Source organism: Lissotriton helveticus, chromosome 2_1 (assembly GCF_964261635.1).
Source record: "Lissotriton helveticus chromosome 2_1, aLisHel1.1, whole genome shotgun sequence".
NCBI classification, from domain to species: domain Eukaryota; kingdom Metazoa; phylum Chordata; class Amphibia; order Caudata; family Salamandridae; genus Lissotriton; species Lissotriton helveticus.
Genome location: NC_136059.1, coordinates 464,736,179 through 464,751,210, shown reverse-complemented (window position 1 = coordinate 464,751,210; position 15,032 = coordinate 464,736,179). Strand labels below are relative to the sequence as shown.

Here is a 15,032-nt window from a genome sequence, read left to right as displayed (position 1 = left end):
TTATTCCGCATAGCAAGATCTTCACAGGCCAATGACAGAACAGAAGTAGGTCAGAAAACTTCACCATCAGATCAATCCGAGAGTCCTCACACCAGGCCACAACCTTTGACAGTGCCCAGAATAGGTTGACTTTGTATACGGATGATGAATGGTCAAGATGACATTCATCAAGTCTTGAGGAAAGTCAAAACCATTAGCTGGCTGCACTCAATCTCCATGCATGGAGGTGAACATTCTGGAGAACCAACCCTGCCCTTTACTTGCAAGTCCTCTCAAACAGGAAGAACAACACAGATGACAGATGGACAGACTCATCTGTGTGAAGTACCAGACCCGCCACCCCCCATCCCCCCTCCCTGAGCCCAATCTGGGGCTTTCACATTGATAGAAGCCCAGTCCTTCTTGACGTTATTCAGAACTAATGGTACCAGCAGTTGAGGCAGAAAGCATCAAGCAGATCAGAGTCCCTCAGGAGGTGAAAAGTGTCTCCTGTGTGCCCTGTTGCAGAAATTCCAAGGCACAAAATGTGCGACACTGAGCATTCTCAGTTTTAGAAAAAAGATCTACCGAAGGATTGCCCCAATGAGAGAAGACACCTTGAAACACCTCTGGGTGCAGACACCACGCCTGGTTGGCTAGATGATGACTGATGAGATTGTGCACCCTGGCTTTCAGGGAGCCAGTCAGGTGGCTGGCCGTCTGAGAAATCCCTTGAAGACACACCCCTTTCACCAGTCATAGTGTTCGCTCACACAGCACATGAGGCTCCATACTGTTCTGCAGGACCTGGAAAGGGTTGCCTTTGATCAATGACAAGATGCACTGAGGAATAGCCGAATGGTGGGTTAATTCGAGCTGACTGATAAAGTGTCACTTCTCCAATGGAGAAAAGAGGCCTCTGAACTCAGACTTGCCTCCTTGGCATGACCTGCCAAAGTCTGAACATAAACAGGAGGGCGCAGATAAGAAAGGGAGAGTGAAACAAAGCAGCAGGATCCAATGTCTGATGTATTAGCATGGCACACTGGTATGCAAAAATGTATTCTGATGCAACAGGTAGCACATGGTCACTGGAAGAAGAAAGAGCGCGACTTGTTAGCACTCGCTGCAGGTGACGAGGAAGAGGATGATGGTGGCCACAGCCTCTACTCTCATGCCTTCTTGAGCCACAAAAAAGATGAGCTGTGTCTTACACCAGCTCAAGCTTCTCCAACGATTAGCTCTGGAGCTACTGGTAGCTCTCCAGCTGTATCTAAGTAGTTCTGTATGCAGCCGGCACACTAAATCAGATGATTTTGCATGGTTGAATTAATATATGCAAAAAAGAAGGAGAGAACTCTGGGTAGTTTCCAAGTTTATACTGGGTGCTCCCTTGTGTCTGGACAAAGCTAAACCTCTCTGAAGAGCTGTAATGACAGCAAAACACGTGTCAGTGGTTGCTTTTATTCATTTCAGGTTGACTTGGATGGTATTTTACCAATCCAAAGCTGTAATATTGTGCCTGGAGTGGTAAATGGCTTTTGTCATTTTACAGCTCGGCGTGGATAGCACTGAGCTAATCCTATGCTTAAAGATTTTGCTGTACAAATGGCAAAAGACTTTGTCCATTTCTATCTCGGCGTGGATAGCACTGTGCTAATCCTATGCTTAAAAACTTTCATAGAACAGCAGACATTTGAGGTGAGCAAATTTAGAGTGTCGCTGGTGTTGAGGGTGCTCTATACAGGACCTGCCTTCCACCTAAACTTGGGAACTACCCAGAGTTCTCTCCTCCTTTTTTGCATAATTTATGCGTCACTCTATGCCTGCAAGGGAATTGTTTTGAATTAATATAGGTTTACCAAAATGGAAAAGTTGTATTTGAGGCAAATATACATGTATTTCCATAAGTCATAACCAGCTTGGTGCCAGTAACATTGCGGCTATGGCTGGTATGTATTACCCACGCAGAGGCAATCCAAATGAATAAAACATTTTCAATATTACTGCTGACAGTCCTGCCTGATGCCCTGGTGTGATCTCTTCTGGTAATCTTGCATTGTGCGGCCAGTAATGTAATCACGCCTGATGTGGTCACTATTACAATACTAATACTACTAGTAGCTCAGGATGGTTTTTACTGAACTAAAGTAGCTTGCAGTAAAGAAAAGGTGGAAGACCCCTGCCCTAGCTGACGTGGCCGTTTCTGGAAGTAAGCAAAGCCCAGGGAATATCCTTAGAAATGTTAATACTGTTGGTAAAACTGGAAGGCCACAAAGAGCCTTGATATGGGCCCACTTCTTAGGAAACTTGCTATCTTTTAATGGCTCCAATGAGTCTACCTTGTCCCCAAAACGTCTTGGAAATTTTGAATGGCATATCCAAAAGAAACTCCAGCACGTCCACCAAAAAGCCCATACAGAGCATCCAAAATGATGCCAAATAACCACACTTGTGCCGACAGCAAATTATGTGGTATCTTGCCCTGCTCGTAAAATATATCTGGCAGCATCTTGTTCATCTTGGTCTCTGTGTAAAGGAATTGTGAAACATCTCAGGGAGAGTAGGCACGATCTTGGTCACCATGTTCCAAAAAGCAGTATAGCCTCCTAACAACCGGTACAGAGGGACCTTGGAGCCAAACTGGAGAAGAAGAAAACTCTCTTGCCAAACTTGCCAATGTGCTTCGACTCCCACTTAGGTTGATCAGTCGGAAAAGCATTTGAATTCAACTAGCTGGCTAATGCCTGAACCACATGGATTGGCAGCAGATGAGTCTAAAATATTGGGGCTGCAGGAGACGCCTGTGGCACCTTATTAGTGGTGTCAGAAGCAGCTTCAACTAAGCTGCTACCAAAGGCTGTCAAGGCTTCGTTGAACGGCAGCAAGGCCTCCCAAGTCGAAAAGCCAGGCTGCAAGATTTCTGTAAGCAGATTTGTTTTGGGCTTCACAGTAGGTAATTGCAGTGGCAACACCTATGTAGCTGTGCGGGCTGCTGCCAAAAAAGAGGCACTTTCTTCAGTAGGGGATAAAATGGGCATCTAATTCATCAATTCCCAGGGTGGTATCAAGGAGCCAGCATTTTGGAGGTTCAAATACAAATCAGCAACAGTATAGTTAGGAAGCAGTAAGTTGTCCACCTCCTCATCAAGTGAAGCATTCTGGAGGCCCTTAATTGCAGCCAAATTCTAACCAAAAATGTCCTCTAGCCACTGGTAGCAGTAGGGTTGAAGTAAAGGCATAGCTGAAGAATATTCCAACACAAAGTGCTGTGACCAGTGAAACATCTGCTGAGATTTAGTCGAACAGATTTTAGCAAAGGTGTGCAGTCCTAGCCAGGCGTCAAATTGGGTCTAGAAAGATTAATGGGGCAAAAAGACCAAATAAGAGACCTGAAATGGTCTGAAAAAGAGGCATCATAATCTCTCTGTAGGACTTGACCTGCTGAGGAGTCGATCACCAGGGGAATCCGAGGAACATCAACTCCATCTGGGAAACGGGATCGGAGTCTGATTACTTACTGGGAGTCAAGCCTATGGAGGGCCAACTATAGGGCTCTCCATGGAACAGGAGCATACTTGTGCAGTGCTTTGTCTTATAACTTTGCCTTGTACTTAGCCAAGGATGGGAATGTAGACTGGTGCCAGAACCTGCACTGAAAACAAGCCAAAGACTTGGTGGACAATCAGCATGGTTTCTTGAGCTCTGTGATATACAGCTTCACTTCTTGCTCCAGAAAGACATTTGGATGCATCAGGAAGCATTTGAATTACTATAAATTAAGCCTGTATCCGATGCACCAGAAGCACATGTTGTACTTGCCCATTATAGAGAAGAGCTTCCAGCAGGTGTGGCATGGTATGAAACTGTGGCCTTCCGGGGAGACATTTCCCTAGACCACTGGCACATTAAAAAAACAGTTAGGGGTCAGTTAGCCACTGTCTAACGTTTGGGAGTGGAGCTCCAAACTTGTGTTGAAGGGTTTGGAAGAAAAGAAATGGGCTTCGATGCACTGGGTTAGCAGCTCAACTAGGCTCCGGGACTTCACTTCTGAAATCCAATGGCACCATTTACTGGTGTGCAGGAGCAATTGTTGGAAAACATACCAGATCCAGGCTGGAGAGAAAATTCTAAAGCTTAGGATACTTTGGTGAGTAGTATCCCTAAGCAAATACAGCATGTGCAATAATGCAACCAAGACATCATGTCATTCTCTGAATCTCATATAAGACAATTAATGTAATGTCTTCTTGACCTCTCAGTGATAGTTCACATAAATACAGGATTTACATAGGTAAAATATCCAACCAACCACTATCAGGAACGGAATGACGAAGTATTCACGATGAGCCTAGTTTATCTTTAGCAACACAATTTTCTAGTAGAGTATGTAATGTATCATGTTTTGCCTTTTCAGTTTGAAAACCAATAAAAACTATTTTAAACACACTTTAATGAATCGAGATCAGGGGCTCAAACTAAACAAAAGTTCACTTTGGAATACCCATATGACATTTCAAATTGTAATGTTATCCAAGAGGCATAAAAAGTTTTCAGTGGTATCCAGTTACTTCAGTATGTAATGTACCCAAAGTATGACGGGACACGTCAGCTCAAAGATCCTAGTAAACAGAATTAGCCAACAGAAATCATCAAAACTGACGCTAGACGTCCAATTGGCGCGAAAGTGATGGTGGTACTTACTGCTTAGGGAGGGTTCCATCAGCATAATGTTTGTGTTGAACCCATGAAAACACTCTTTGCCAGCCCAGTTTTCGAATGGATACCCTGAGAGAAGGGCCCCGGTGGCCGTGTTCTCCGCTTGCTCTATTGACTCTTTGTAAATACCGGGGCCACCAGAGACTTCTGGGTACACATACCTTTGCGCTAGCAAGTGCTAAAGTGGAGAGAGGAGGAGGAGCCTGACACCCAACGCGCTTGAAAGTGCTGCCGTACTTCCCGCTGTGCTGGAAAATACTGGGGCCACCAGAGACTCCAGGGCCCACATACCTTCAGTGGCAGATCCTCAGCCAAGAAGGAGAAGCGCCGCCCCATTGCTCACTGAATGAGCAATTAAAAGTGGAAAAATAAATTCAGTTATTATAATTTTATTTAAACATACTGGCTCTGTTTGGGGCAGGGCGGGCTGGGCTGTTTAGAGGCTGGGGGAGGAGTGGTGGCACCCTCCTAAGTGTGCATGAATATTTGGCTGGCCCTCTGGGTTGGCCAAACATTCATGCGCACTTTGCATGTTCTACACCCAGGCTACATTAAAGCCTGTGTAGAGAACATGCCCAGGGCCCCATTCCCTGTCTGAGTACCGAACCACGGTGGTCAGACCAAACAACGCAGCACAGCAGCGTTGTGATTAGCTATGGGGAGCCTGGGTGCCTCCACAGAAGCCAGGAAGAGGACGAGAGGACAGAGGAAAGGCGGAGGACGGGCGCATCCAGGTAAGTGGGTTTTTTAACATTTGGAGAGGATGTAGCCTTACGGCTAGAGCGGTTGACCTCGAAGCTGGGGTACTGAGATTGTGTCTTGGGAACGACGCTCAACATCCTGTAATTCTGGGTAAATCACTTAATCTAAAAAATGAATGTGTCTTTGTGTAATGAAACTTGTGCTCATGTAAAGCGCTCTGATACCCAAGATCTACGGGTCTAGTTCACGCTATATAAAACTCTATAAAAAATAAAAAAAATCACCTTCCCTTCCTTTGCTGCCCCCCTCCCACAACCCCACCCCTATTCAGAAGCAGCCTTTACTGCATACCTTGGCGCTAGCAAGTACTAATGTGCTTGGAGGACAGGGAGGAGCCGAACCTCTTCCTCTCCCGCTACTCCCCCCCAATATGTTTCAAATCGCTGCCACACTTTCTGCTGCACGGAACAATATCGGGGTGCCAGAGATTCAGGAGTCCACATACCTTGGGGTAGCAAGCACCAATGTGCTGAGAGTAGCCTGAACGCACCCCCGCCTCTTCCAAAACGCTTCAAAGCGCTGCCGCACTTCCCGCTACGGGGTCTGCACCCGGAGGAGGCTAGGCCTACCCCTTGGTTGTTGTTTTCAAGATCCTGAGGTACTGTTGCTTCATTGTTTTGTTACTGCTTTATTTTTGTGATGGTGAAGCGCAAGCTGCGGTACCTATCAAGGCCAGTTCTAGCTCTACTCCCCTGGATGGGTTCATTAAACATGCAGTGAGCGCCTTAAGTAAGGAAACAAAATATGTGGAGCGTCGCCTAGCCGTCACCATGGTCGCAGGGCCAACTGTATCTGCGGAAACAAACTTACAGGGTATATGTGGTACTGTCCAAGTGCTGGCCCTGGGGCAATTGTCTGTCATCACTTCTCAATGCAACCCTTCTCGCTGACCCTGGACAGAGCATTGGTGTAGTCTTAACTGTGCCCAACAATAATGGACCTCCAGGCAAATGGAAAAGATGCCGGGGGTAAGGAAATCATATCCCTCCTTAGACTCTCAACCCAACATTCTCAATTCCAGCTCAGCAGCTGCTATTGCGCCCAATGCTGTGGACTTGGACCTTTTCCAGAGGAAATTACAGGACAGTGTGAGGGGGGTGGTCAACATTTTGCTTACTGCTAATCTGCACCAGGTTGGGTGCTATTGAAGACCTTTTATATAGTATTAAGGCAAGGCAGCCCACCTCCTCTGCTAATCCAGTATCCCAGACCATTCACACACAGGCGCCCGGGACATCGCATTTGCGCCCCTAGTTGCCTTCAAATGATTATAACCTCCCTTTCAATTGCCTTCATTATAGTTAGCTGGGTAGCCCACTCTCTATCCCACATTGTCATCTTCCACATCAGTGCCTAGGTCAAGTTGTCTCTGTGTTTTTCAGGGAGGAATCCATATTCCGGCAGGGAACCAGAGTCTGGGTAGGTCCACCAGCCCCCTCTGCGATGGCTGGTGTGAATTTACTAAAAGTTTACTGGCTCCAGAAGCTTCCTTGGAGAGTTTACCCCAGGACTTGTGGAATAGGAGGGCACAAAGCAAAGAGGGCTGGCATTCCAAAGAGGTCACTATCCATTTACCTCCAGTCTGCTGTCCTTATGTTGCGATAATGATGAATGTCCCTCATCTGCACCAGGGCACTACTGAGTCAGTCCATTTAATGGATAAAGTCCTCCACTGGTTGCAGACAGTCTTTTTTCCGGTCTCCAAATACAACCAAATTTTGTTGACCCGTAGGGTCGGATGGCTGTGCCCATCTAATAAAAAACTTTGAGGTGGGCAGTCTTATTATTAACTTCAAGCATCTCACGTTTGTGGGGTGAAACTTGCTCCAAATCTCACTTTTCAAATTTTGGTAATATTAGGCTCCTTCCTCTCTGCTTTTTCTACACCCAATTTAAGGACCATGTGAGTCCAATAGTCCATCTTCTGATTAGCTCATTTCTGTTAATCATCATTTTTTTTCCTTTTTCAAATAGGTGTGAAGCCCTGAACAACCTGCAGGGAGTTGATTGACACACTGATTTCGAGGACATTTTTCAATCTACCAGCTTGTTTGGGCGGCCCTACTGATCAGATTTCTCATCCCCTTTGCATTAATTGTGAGCTTATAGTCGAACTCATTGCTCATGTTTCTCCTAACCCCTCACAGCCAGCCAAGGTGATTCCGCCAAAGCTTATTAGTTTCCATTTGCGTTCAGGAAAGAGAAAGATTTTTGAATAGTGACCGTATCCATTCTTTTATTGGTAGAGGTGCAAGCACTACAATTGATCACATTTTAATCACTTCTTCTGTCAACCACTTAGTTTCTGATTTAATACAAACGGAAGCGAGCAATCATAATCCAATTGTTTTATCTGTGTCTTTTTATGCCAATAGCCCTATAGTTAAAACTTGTGTAGCAAACACTGATCATATAAAGCCAAATGGCGTACACATTACACGGTCAGTGGTTGATCCTATGTTTGTAATGTGTAGGCTGTTATAAACAAACACAAGAGAGTTAAACTGTTTGGGCACTGAGGTGGACCAGGTTGGATTGATTCACACTTTTGAAAAAATTCTAGGGCATTTAGTAGTTTATTGACACGTTCCCCTAGATCAAGGTCCTCCATGAGACACAGTTGGTTTGACCATTAATACACACAGGCCTTTAAGGTGCTGCAGATTGCCTTGTATAGGGACTATTCTGCGATTACGCAACTAAGGAAACAATATATTAAGGTGTTAGCCCCCAGGAAAAAGTTGCTTACCGAAGAGACTTAAGTCTATTTTTGGCTCAGGTAGCAGAAGCCAATGATACGGTTATGTTTAGGAGCATGGTTAATGCCCCTTTTCTGAACAATGATTCCGCTCCCGAACTAACACTTTGTTCCTCTCCAAGCATGGGTTGACCATTTTGTACAGATCTTTGATCCACCCACTAGCAATGATTTGGAGTATGGTCAATCAACATCCGTGGACGTATACAAGAGTATCAATCTTACTAGTAGCAGCCTCCTTGTACTCACCTCGGATGAGGCCCTCTTAGCTCTGAAAGGTAGTGCGAGGGGCAAACCTCCTGGCCCTGATTGGGTGCCGGCTGATACTTTTAGAGCCATGTGGCCCCATTTTAACCAGTGTTTAGTGCAGCAGCTGAGGGTATTATGCCTTTCAGCTTGACTATTTCCATCTTTGTACCCACTTTCAAGAAGTGGGAAAGAACTGACCTAAAGTGCTACCACCCTATCTCCCTTCTAAACTCTTCTGCAAAATTGTTGAGTAGGATTCTTCTGCAGAGTCCATCGAAAACTCTATTCTTTTGGAGGTCCAGAATGGGATTAGGACGGGGCTAGGGAGAGTGAAGCAGGTTGTAAATTTATACTTGCTCATCAGGAAATACACCAAGGCCAAGTCAGGTTTTCTTCACTTGTGCTTTGCTGAATTTAGCAATGCCTTCAACCTGGTGGGTTGTTTGATTCTGTGGCGCGCACTGCTTTCACTTGGGGCCCACAAGAATATTGTATTTTCCCTTTCCCGGCTGTATGAGAAAATATCTGCAAAGGTCCAATATGGACCAAACAGGGAATGTTCTTCATTGTTTAGAATTAAGAGTGTAGTCAGACAGGACTGTATTCTAGCCCAATTTTTATTTTCCCTTTTTATAAATGGTGTTTATGGTGCACTTTGGACCCTGCATGCCGAAGCAACTGTAGTTGCTTGTCGTCCGGTTCCCGTGCTTGTGAATGCAGACTATGCGGTCCTAATGTCTAAGACCGCCGGTTTGCAGAGACTGATGGACACCTTTGCTGAATTTATGGATGCCAGCAAATTAAAGATTAATTAAACCAAAACATTCACAATATCCTATGGGAAATCACCCAGAAGTGTAGGACATTTTTCATAACGGGCATTCCTACTGTGAAAGTGAATTAATTTTGCTATTTGAGCATTTGTTTTTCTGATAATGGTTCATAGTCCCAACATATACAAAATACTTGATCTGAAATTAGCAGAAAGTGTGCGGGACATTTTCAGGTTCTCCCTCAAACTTGGCAGCCGCCCCATTAGGGTAAATAATTATTATCTATATGGCTGGGGCATGGTCAGCTGCTATACATGGTTGGGGCCTGTACGGTTAAATGTCCTGTGGTCCTCTTCAGGTTGAGAATGCCTTACTTGTGTATCCCGCCTCAACACCATCTTCAATCATCCAGAAGGATAATTTATAAGGAGGACCTTCTTTCGCTTACGCTTATTTTATTCTGGCATTCAATCTGGGTCAAAAGCTAAACAGCCTTCACAAAAGCTATCACTTTGGATTGTTTTGTGTTAGACAATGCCTTTAATATCCCGCGGCTTTCCTACATTAATGATTTCTCCAATTCATGGGTTGGTTCCTCTGTGCTTCAAAACCCTTCTAGAATCCTCTCTTTTCATAAGACCAAGGACAAGGCCTCTTCGTTATGTTTGAAAATAGAGCCATTGTTGAGGCTAAGAAACCTACTGTTACATACTTGTTAAATGTCTTCCCAGAGGGCTTTCAAGTTTACTTGCCCTTGGTGATCAATATCCAAACATTGCTTCGTTTGAACAAGATTGCAGTTGGGTATAGTCCACCTCCTTTTTGCCTTCCCCAAAATAAACCAGTGGCACAAGAACAAGGTACTGTGCCCTTGTGGTGGCATTTCGCATCAGAGCTCTCAGCACTTTTTCCTATTTTGTTGTTTTAAGGAAATATATTCTGAAACCGATCTTCAATGTGCATAACATTAGGGATTACAATTTTACTCTATGATTCTTGTGTGCCTTGGAGATCCCTACTTTATGTTTTAGCGTTGTCTCTTAAACCAGGGGAACTAATCGAATTTGAAAAGGTATTCTTATCTAATTGTAGTACTTGCTTTGTATGTTTTTTTAACACTGTCTGAGTGCTATATTGTTTTGATCTGTTTTTAATCGAATTGATGTGTTATATTATCTGCTCTGTAATGGCGTAATGTGATTGTGCCGAATAAATATTTTTGAATTGAAAGCAAGAGATTCATGAGCACGGTCCACTATCTGGATACAGAATAAGTTGATGAGTAATAGGCACATTTCATGCAAAACAGTTTGTGTAACCATTGTGTAAACATCAATCCAGCCACATTCATTGCTACATTTCCTCCGAAGTACTAACCTGTTTTCCGAACTAGATGTGGAAGTACTAGGCGATGACAATGTATGAGAATTTGACATGCGTGAAACAAACTTCTGGATGGTGCTGCGGGATGGAGCTTTGATCCTCGAGCTACGCCTATTGTGGTATTTCTGGAACAAACTCTCAACCTATCTCAGACAAAAAGAATACGTTAAGAAGTAATATTTGTATAGCAGCAAAAATAGTCCTGCAATTCTTGGCAAGTGGTAGCTCACACTCTTTAAAATGACCGTAATTTCAAAAATACTACACATTAATAACAATTTAGTTAGGAATTTGCAATAGCTTGTTTAGAATCAGTCACTTCTCACTTTAAGCACACTGTAACCCATAGGAAGAGACTGGTAGCCAGATTCTACACTACTGAGGTCATTATTGTCAAACGGTAAAAATAAAAATAAAAGTTTGTATCTTTCAATAAATCATAAATTGGTTAAATGGCAAATACACAATCTGTTAACTTCAAACTACTGAAACTGGATTCATTGTTTTTCAAAGAAAGATGCTGTGTACAAGACACTCAATACTATTATCCCATTTCCCCGTGATAAAAAACAAAAGCATGATTGTTTATTTTATATATCTGCATATTTTACTAGGCTATCATACTCTACGCACAGATGAAAACAAGTTACTTACCTGTAACTGTAGTTCTCCAGTATTAGAAGCTTTCATAGATTCACATACCTGAATCATTTCCCCGTCGTTGAGACGGGAGTCTTCGGGATATAAAAAGCAATGCTTAGCAGTATAGCTAACTGAAAAAAGGCGTAGGCCCATTTCTCTTTTGTAACCCATAATGAATATGCTACTTACCAGTATGCATCTGTTCTTGGCATGTAGGGCTGCTAACATTCATATCTTAGCATTAGATCGCCGCCTAGTGTTGGGCTCGGATGATTGCACATTGTTGTCCTGGAAGAGTCTTCGAAGTATCCTGAGATAGGTGGCTCCTCCCCTGGACTACAGTGCGCATGGGCATCGGCTCCATCCCCAGATTGTTTTTCGCCATTGTGGCAGAAGATGGAGTGAAAGTGTAAAGGATGTCCATGCTAATGAATAAATACAATAGTATATCTGCAGCTGCGACAGGCACCGGGGAGGAGGGCGGGCGATATGAATGTTAGCAGCCCTACATGCCAAGAACAGATGCATACTGGTAAGTAGCATATTCAGTTCGAGGCATGTGGGCTGCTAAATTCATATCTTAGCATAGAATACATAGCAGTCCCTCCATCAGCGGCGGTTGCCCGTGCCAGCTGCAGAAACCTGAAAAAGTGTCTTGAGAACAGCCTGTCCTACAGCTGCTTGCTGCTTGGAGTGCACATCAACACAGTAGTGTTTTGTGAAGGTATGTGGTGTGACCCACGTGGCTGCTCTGCAAATATCCTCTAAAGGAATGTTCCCTAGGAAAGCCATGGATGCCCCCAGTTTGCGTGTGGAGTGCGCTCTGGGGGGTATTGTTAAAGTGCGCTTGGCTTTTTGATAACATATCTGGATGCACTTAACAATCCACCAGGCTATCCCTGCTTTGGAAATTGGGTTGCCTTTGTGTTGTGGTGCGAAGGCAACAAAGAGTTGTTTTGTCTTTCTAAAGGGTTGTGTTCTGTCTATGTAGTACATCAATGCCCTCCGTACATCTAAGGTATGGAGCATTCTTTCCGCCACCGTTTGCGGGTTTTGAAAGAATGCTGGTAAGTCAATAGTTTGGTTAAGATGAAACTGTGACACCACCTTAGGAAGGAATTTAGGGTTAGTGCGTAGCACTACCCTATTTGGGTGAATTTGAATGAACGGCTCTTGTATGGTGAGCGCTTGCAGCTCACTGACACGCCTCAGAGACGTAATAGCTATTAGAAAGGCCACTTTCCACGTAAGGAATTGGAGCTCACACGAGTGCAGTGGCTCAAATGGTGGCCCCATCAGTCTGGTGAGAACGACGTTGAGGTTCCACACCGGAGCTGGTGGTGTTCTTGGGGGAATGACTCTCTTCAGACCTTCAAGGAAGGCTTTAATGGCGGGCACTCTGAAGACAGAGAGGTGCTGCCTGTTCTGAAGATAAGCCGCTATGGCTGAGAGATGTATCCTAATGGAAGTGTACGCCAGATTGCACTTGTAGAGATGTAACAGATAGCAGATGATGTTGGGTATAGATGCATCTAGTGGGTTGATGTCATTGGACGTACAGTAGATGACAAAACGCTTCCACTTAGCAGCATAGCATGCTCTAGTAGTTGGTTTCCTCGCCTCCTTGATGATACTCATGCATTCTGGAGGTAGGTTAAGGTATCCAAACTCTAGGACTTCAGGAGCCAGATCGCCAGGTTGAGCTGTTGTGGATCTGGATGCTGAATGTCTCCATGGTTCTGCGTCAAAAGACTGGGCGTGAGGCGCAGTCTTTGATGCGGCACCACTGAGAGTTCGAGGAACGTGGTGTACCAAGCCTGTCGTGCCCACGTTGGAGCAACCAGGATGAGAGTCATGGAGTGCTGCCTTAGCTTTCTTGCAACCAGCGGTATTAGAGGGGCTGGCGGAAAAGCGTATGCAAATTTGCCTGACCAGTTCATCCATATCGCATTCCCCTGCGACTGTGGGTGAGGGAACCTGGCGGCAAAGAGTCGGCATTTTGCGTTCTCCTTTGTTGCGAACAGGTCTATCTCCGGATGACCCCACTGCTGGAAGTACGGGTGGAGAACAGAAGGGTGTATCTCCCACTCGTGCATCTGATGGCTGTATCTGCTGAGCAGATCCGCCATCTGATTGTCCTTGCCCGGGAGGTGTTCTGCCATGAGGAAAATGTTCCTCTGAATGGCCCACTTCCACATGCTCTGAGCCAGATGAGACAGCTGTGGCGAGTGGGTGCCCCCCTGTTTTTGAATGTAGTACATCGCGGTCATGTTGTCCGTCCGGACTAGCACGACCTTGTTGCTCAGATGTACAATGAAGGACTTGAGCGCCATGAAGATTGCCATCAGTTCCAGATAGTTGATGTGCATCTTCTGTTGCTGCGTCGTCCATAGTCCCTGCACTGTGTAATTGAGCACATGAGCTCCCCATCCCTGGAGAGATGCGTCCGTCGTCAGGACAATCTGCGGCACGGGCTCGTGGAACAGTCGGCCCTTGCAAAGGTTGTGTGGAGTCCACCAATGCAGAGAGTCGTATGCCCGACTGGTAACCAACACTAGGTCTGTCAATTGCCCACGAGCCTGTGTCCACTGATTCGCTAAGCACTCCTGGAGCGGGCGCATATGTAACCGTGCGTGAGGGACTATGAAGATGCAGGAGACCATCATGCCTATCAACTGCATGAACGCTCTCGCTGGCAGGGAGTGTCTTGGTCGGAATCGTTGGATCAGTGACTGAATGCTGTCGATTCTGACTTGGTTTGGCTGAGCCATGGCTGTCAGGGTGTTGATTGTAGCACCCAGGAACTGCCGGACATGTGCCGGCTGAAGATGCGATTTTGGGTAATTTAGGGAGAAACCCAGATCGTGAAGAAGGTGAATTGTAGTCGACATGTCTGCGGCGCACTGTTGCTCTGACTTGGCTTGTACGAGCCAGTCGTCTAGGTAGGGGTAGACATGGATATTCTGCCTCCTGAGGTGCGCCGCCACTGTCGCTAGACACTTGGTGAACACCCTCGGGGCCGTAGTGACTCCGAAGGGTAGGACTTTGAACTGGTAGTGCCTGCCTTGAATAGTGAACCTTAGGTATTTCCTGTGTGACGGGTGTAGTGGAATGTGGAAATAAGCATCCTTGAGATCTAAGGTCGCTAAGAAGTCTCCCTGGTTTAGCAAGGGAAGAATCTGCTGTAGTGTAAGCATATGGAAATGCTCTGACAGTATGTACAGGTTGAGGGGACGTAGATCGAGAATGGGCCTGAGAGAACCGTCCTTCTTTGGAATAAGGAAGTACAGGGAATATACCCCTGTGCCTTCCTCCCCCACCGGCACGAGCTCGATTGCGCCTTTTTGCAGCATCGCCACCACTTCCTGCTGCAATAAGTGCAAGTGCTCTGCGGACATAGGCCTTTGCCTCGGTGGGATGTTGGGTGGAGTGGATTTCAGCTCTAGGCAATAACCATACTGGACTAGTTGTCGCACCCACCTGTCTGTGGTGATGTTTCTCCAGACGGGCAGGAACTGCTGCAGTCTCCCCCCGACAGGTGTTATGTGGTCGGGGGGCAGTGACAGAAAGTCACTGTTTGCTTGGAGTAGAGGTGCGGGAGCTGTTGTTTCCTCTGCCGCGACCTCTGTTGCTGTTATTCCTATAACCTCCCTTGTTCTGTTTAGTGAACGAGGATTGCGCCCCACCTTTGGAGAACTGGGATTGTTGACCCATCTGTCCTCTGGTGACTCCACGTGCACCTGAGCGACGAAAATTGCTGCCACGAA

At 45.6% G+C, this 15,032-nt stretch overlaps 1 protein-coding gene across 1 annotated transcript in view; it reads right to left on the bottom strand.

Annotated features, from left to right (window-relative positions):
* Positions 1-15,032, bottom strand: part of MAP3K1 (mitogen-activated protein kinase kinase kinase 1) — a 563,015-nt gene that overhangs the window by 260,570 nt on the left and 287,413 nt on the right. Inside the window, exon 6 of the mRNA XM_078675109.1 lies at positions 10,618-10,766. Coding sequence (XP_078531235.1) covers positions 10,618-10,766 — 149 coding nt within the window. The remainder of the gene's footprint in view (positions 1-10,617; positions 10,767-15,032) is intronic.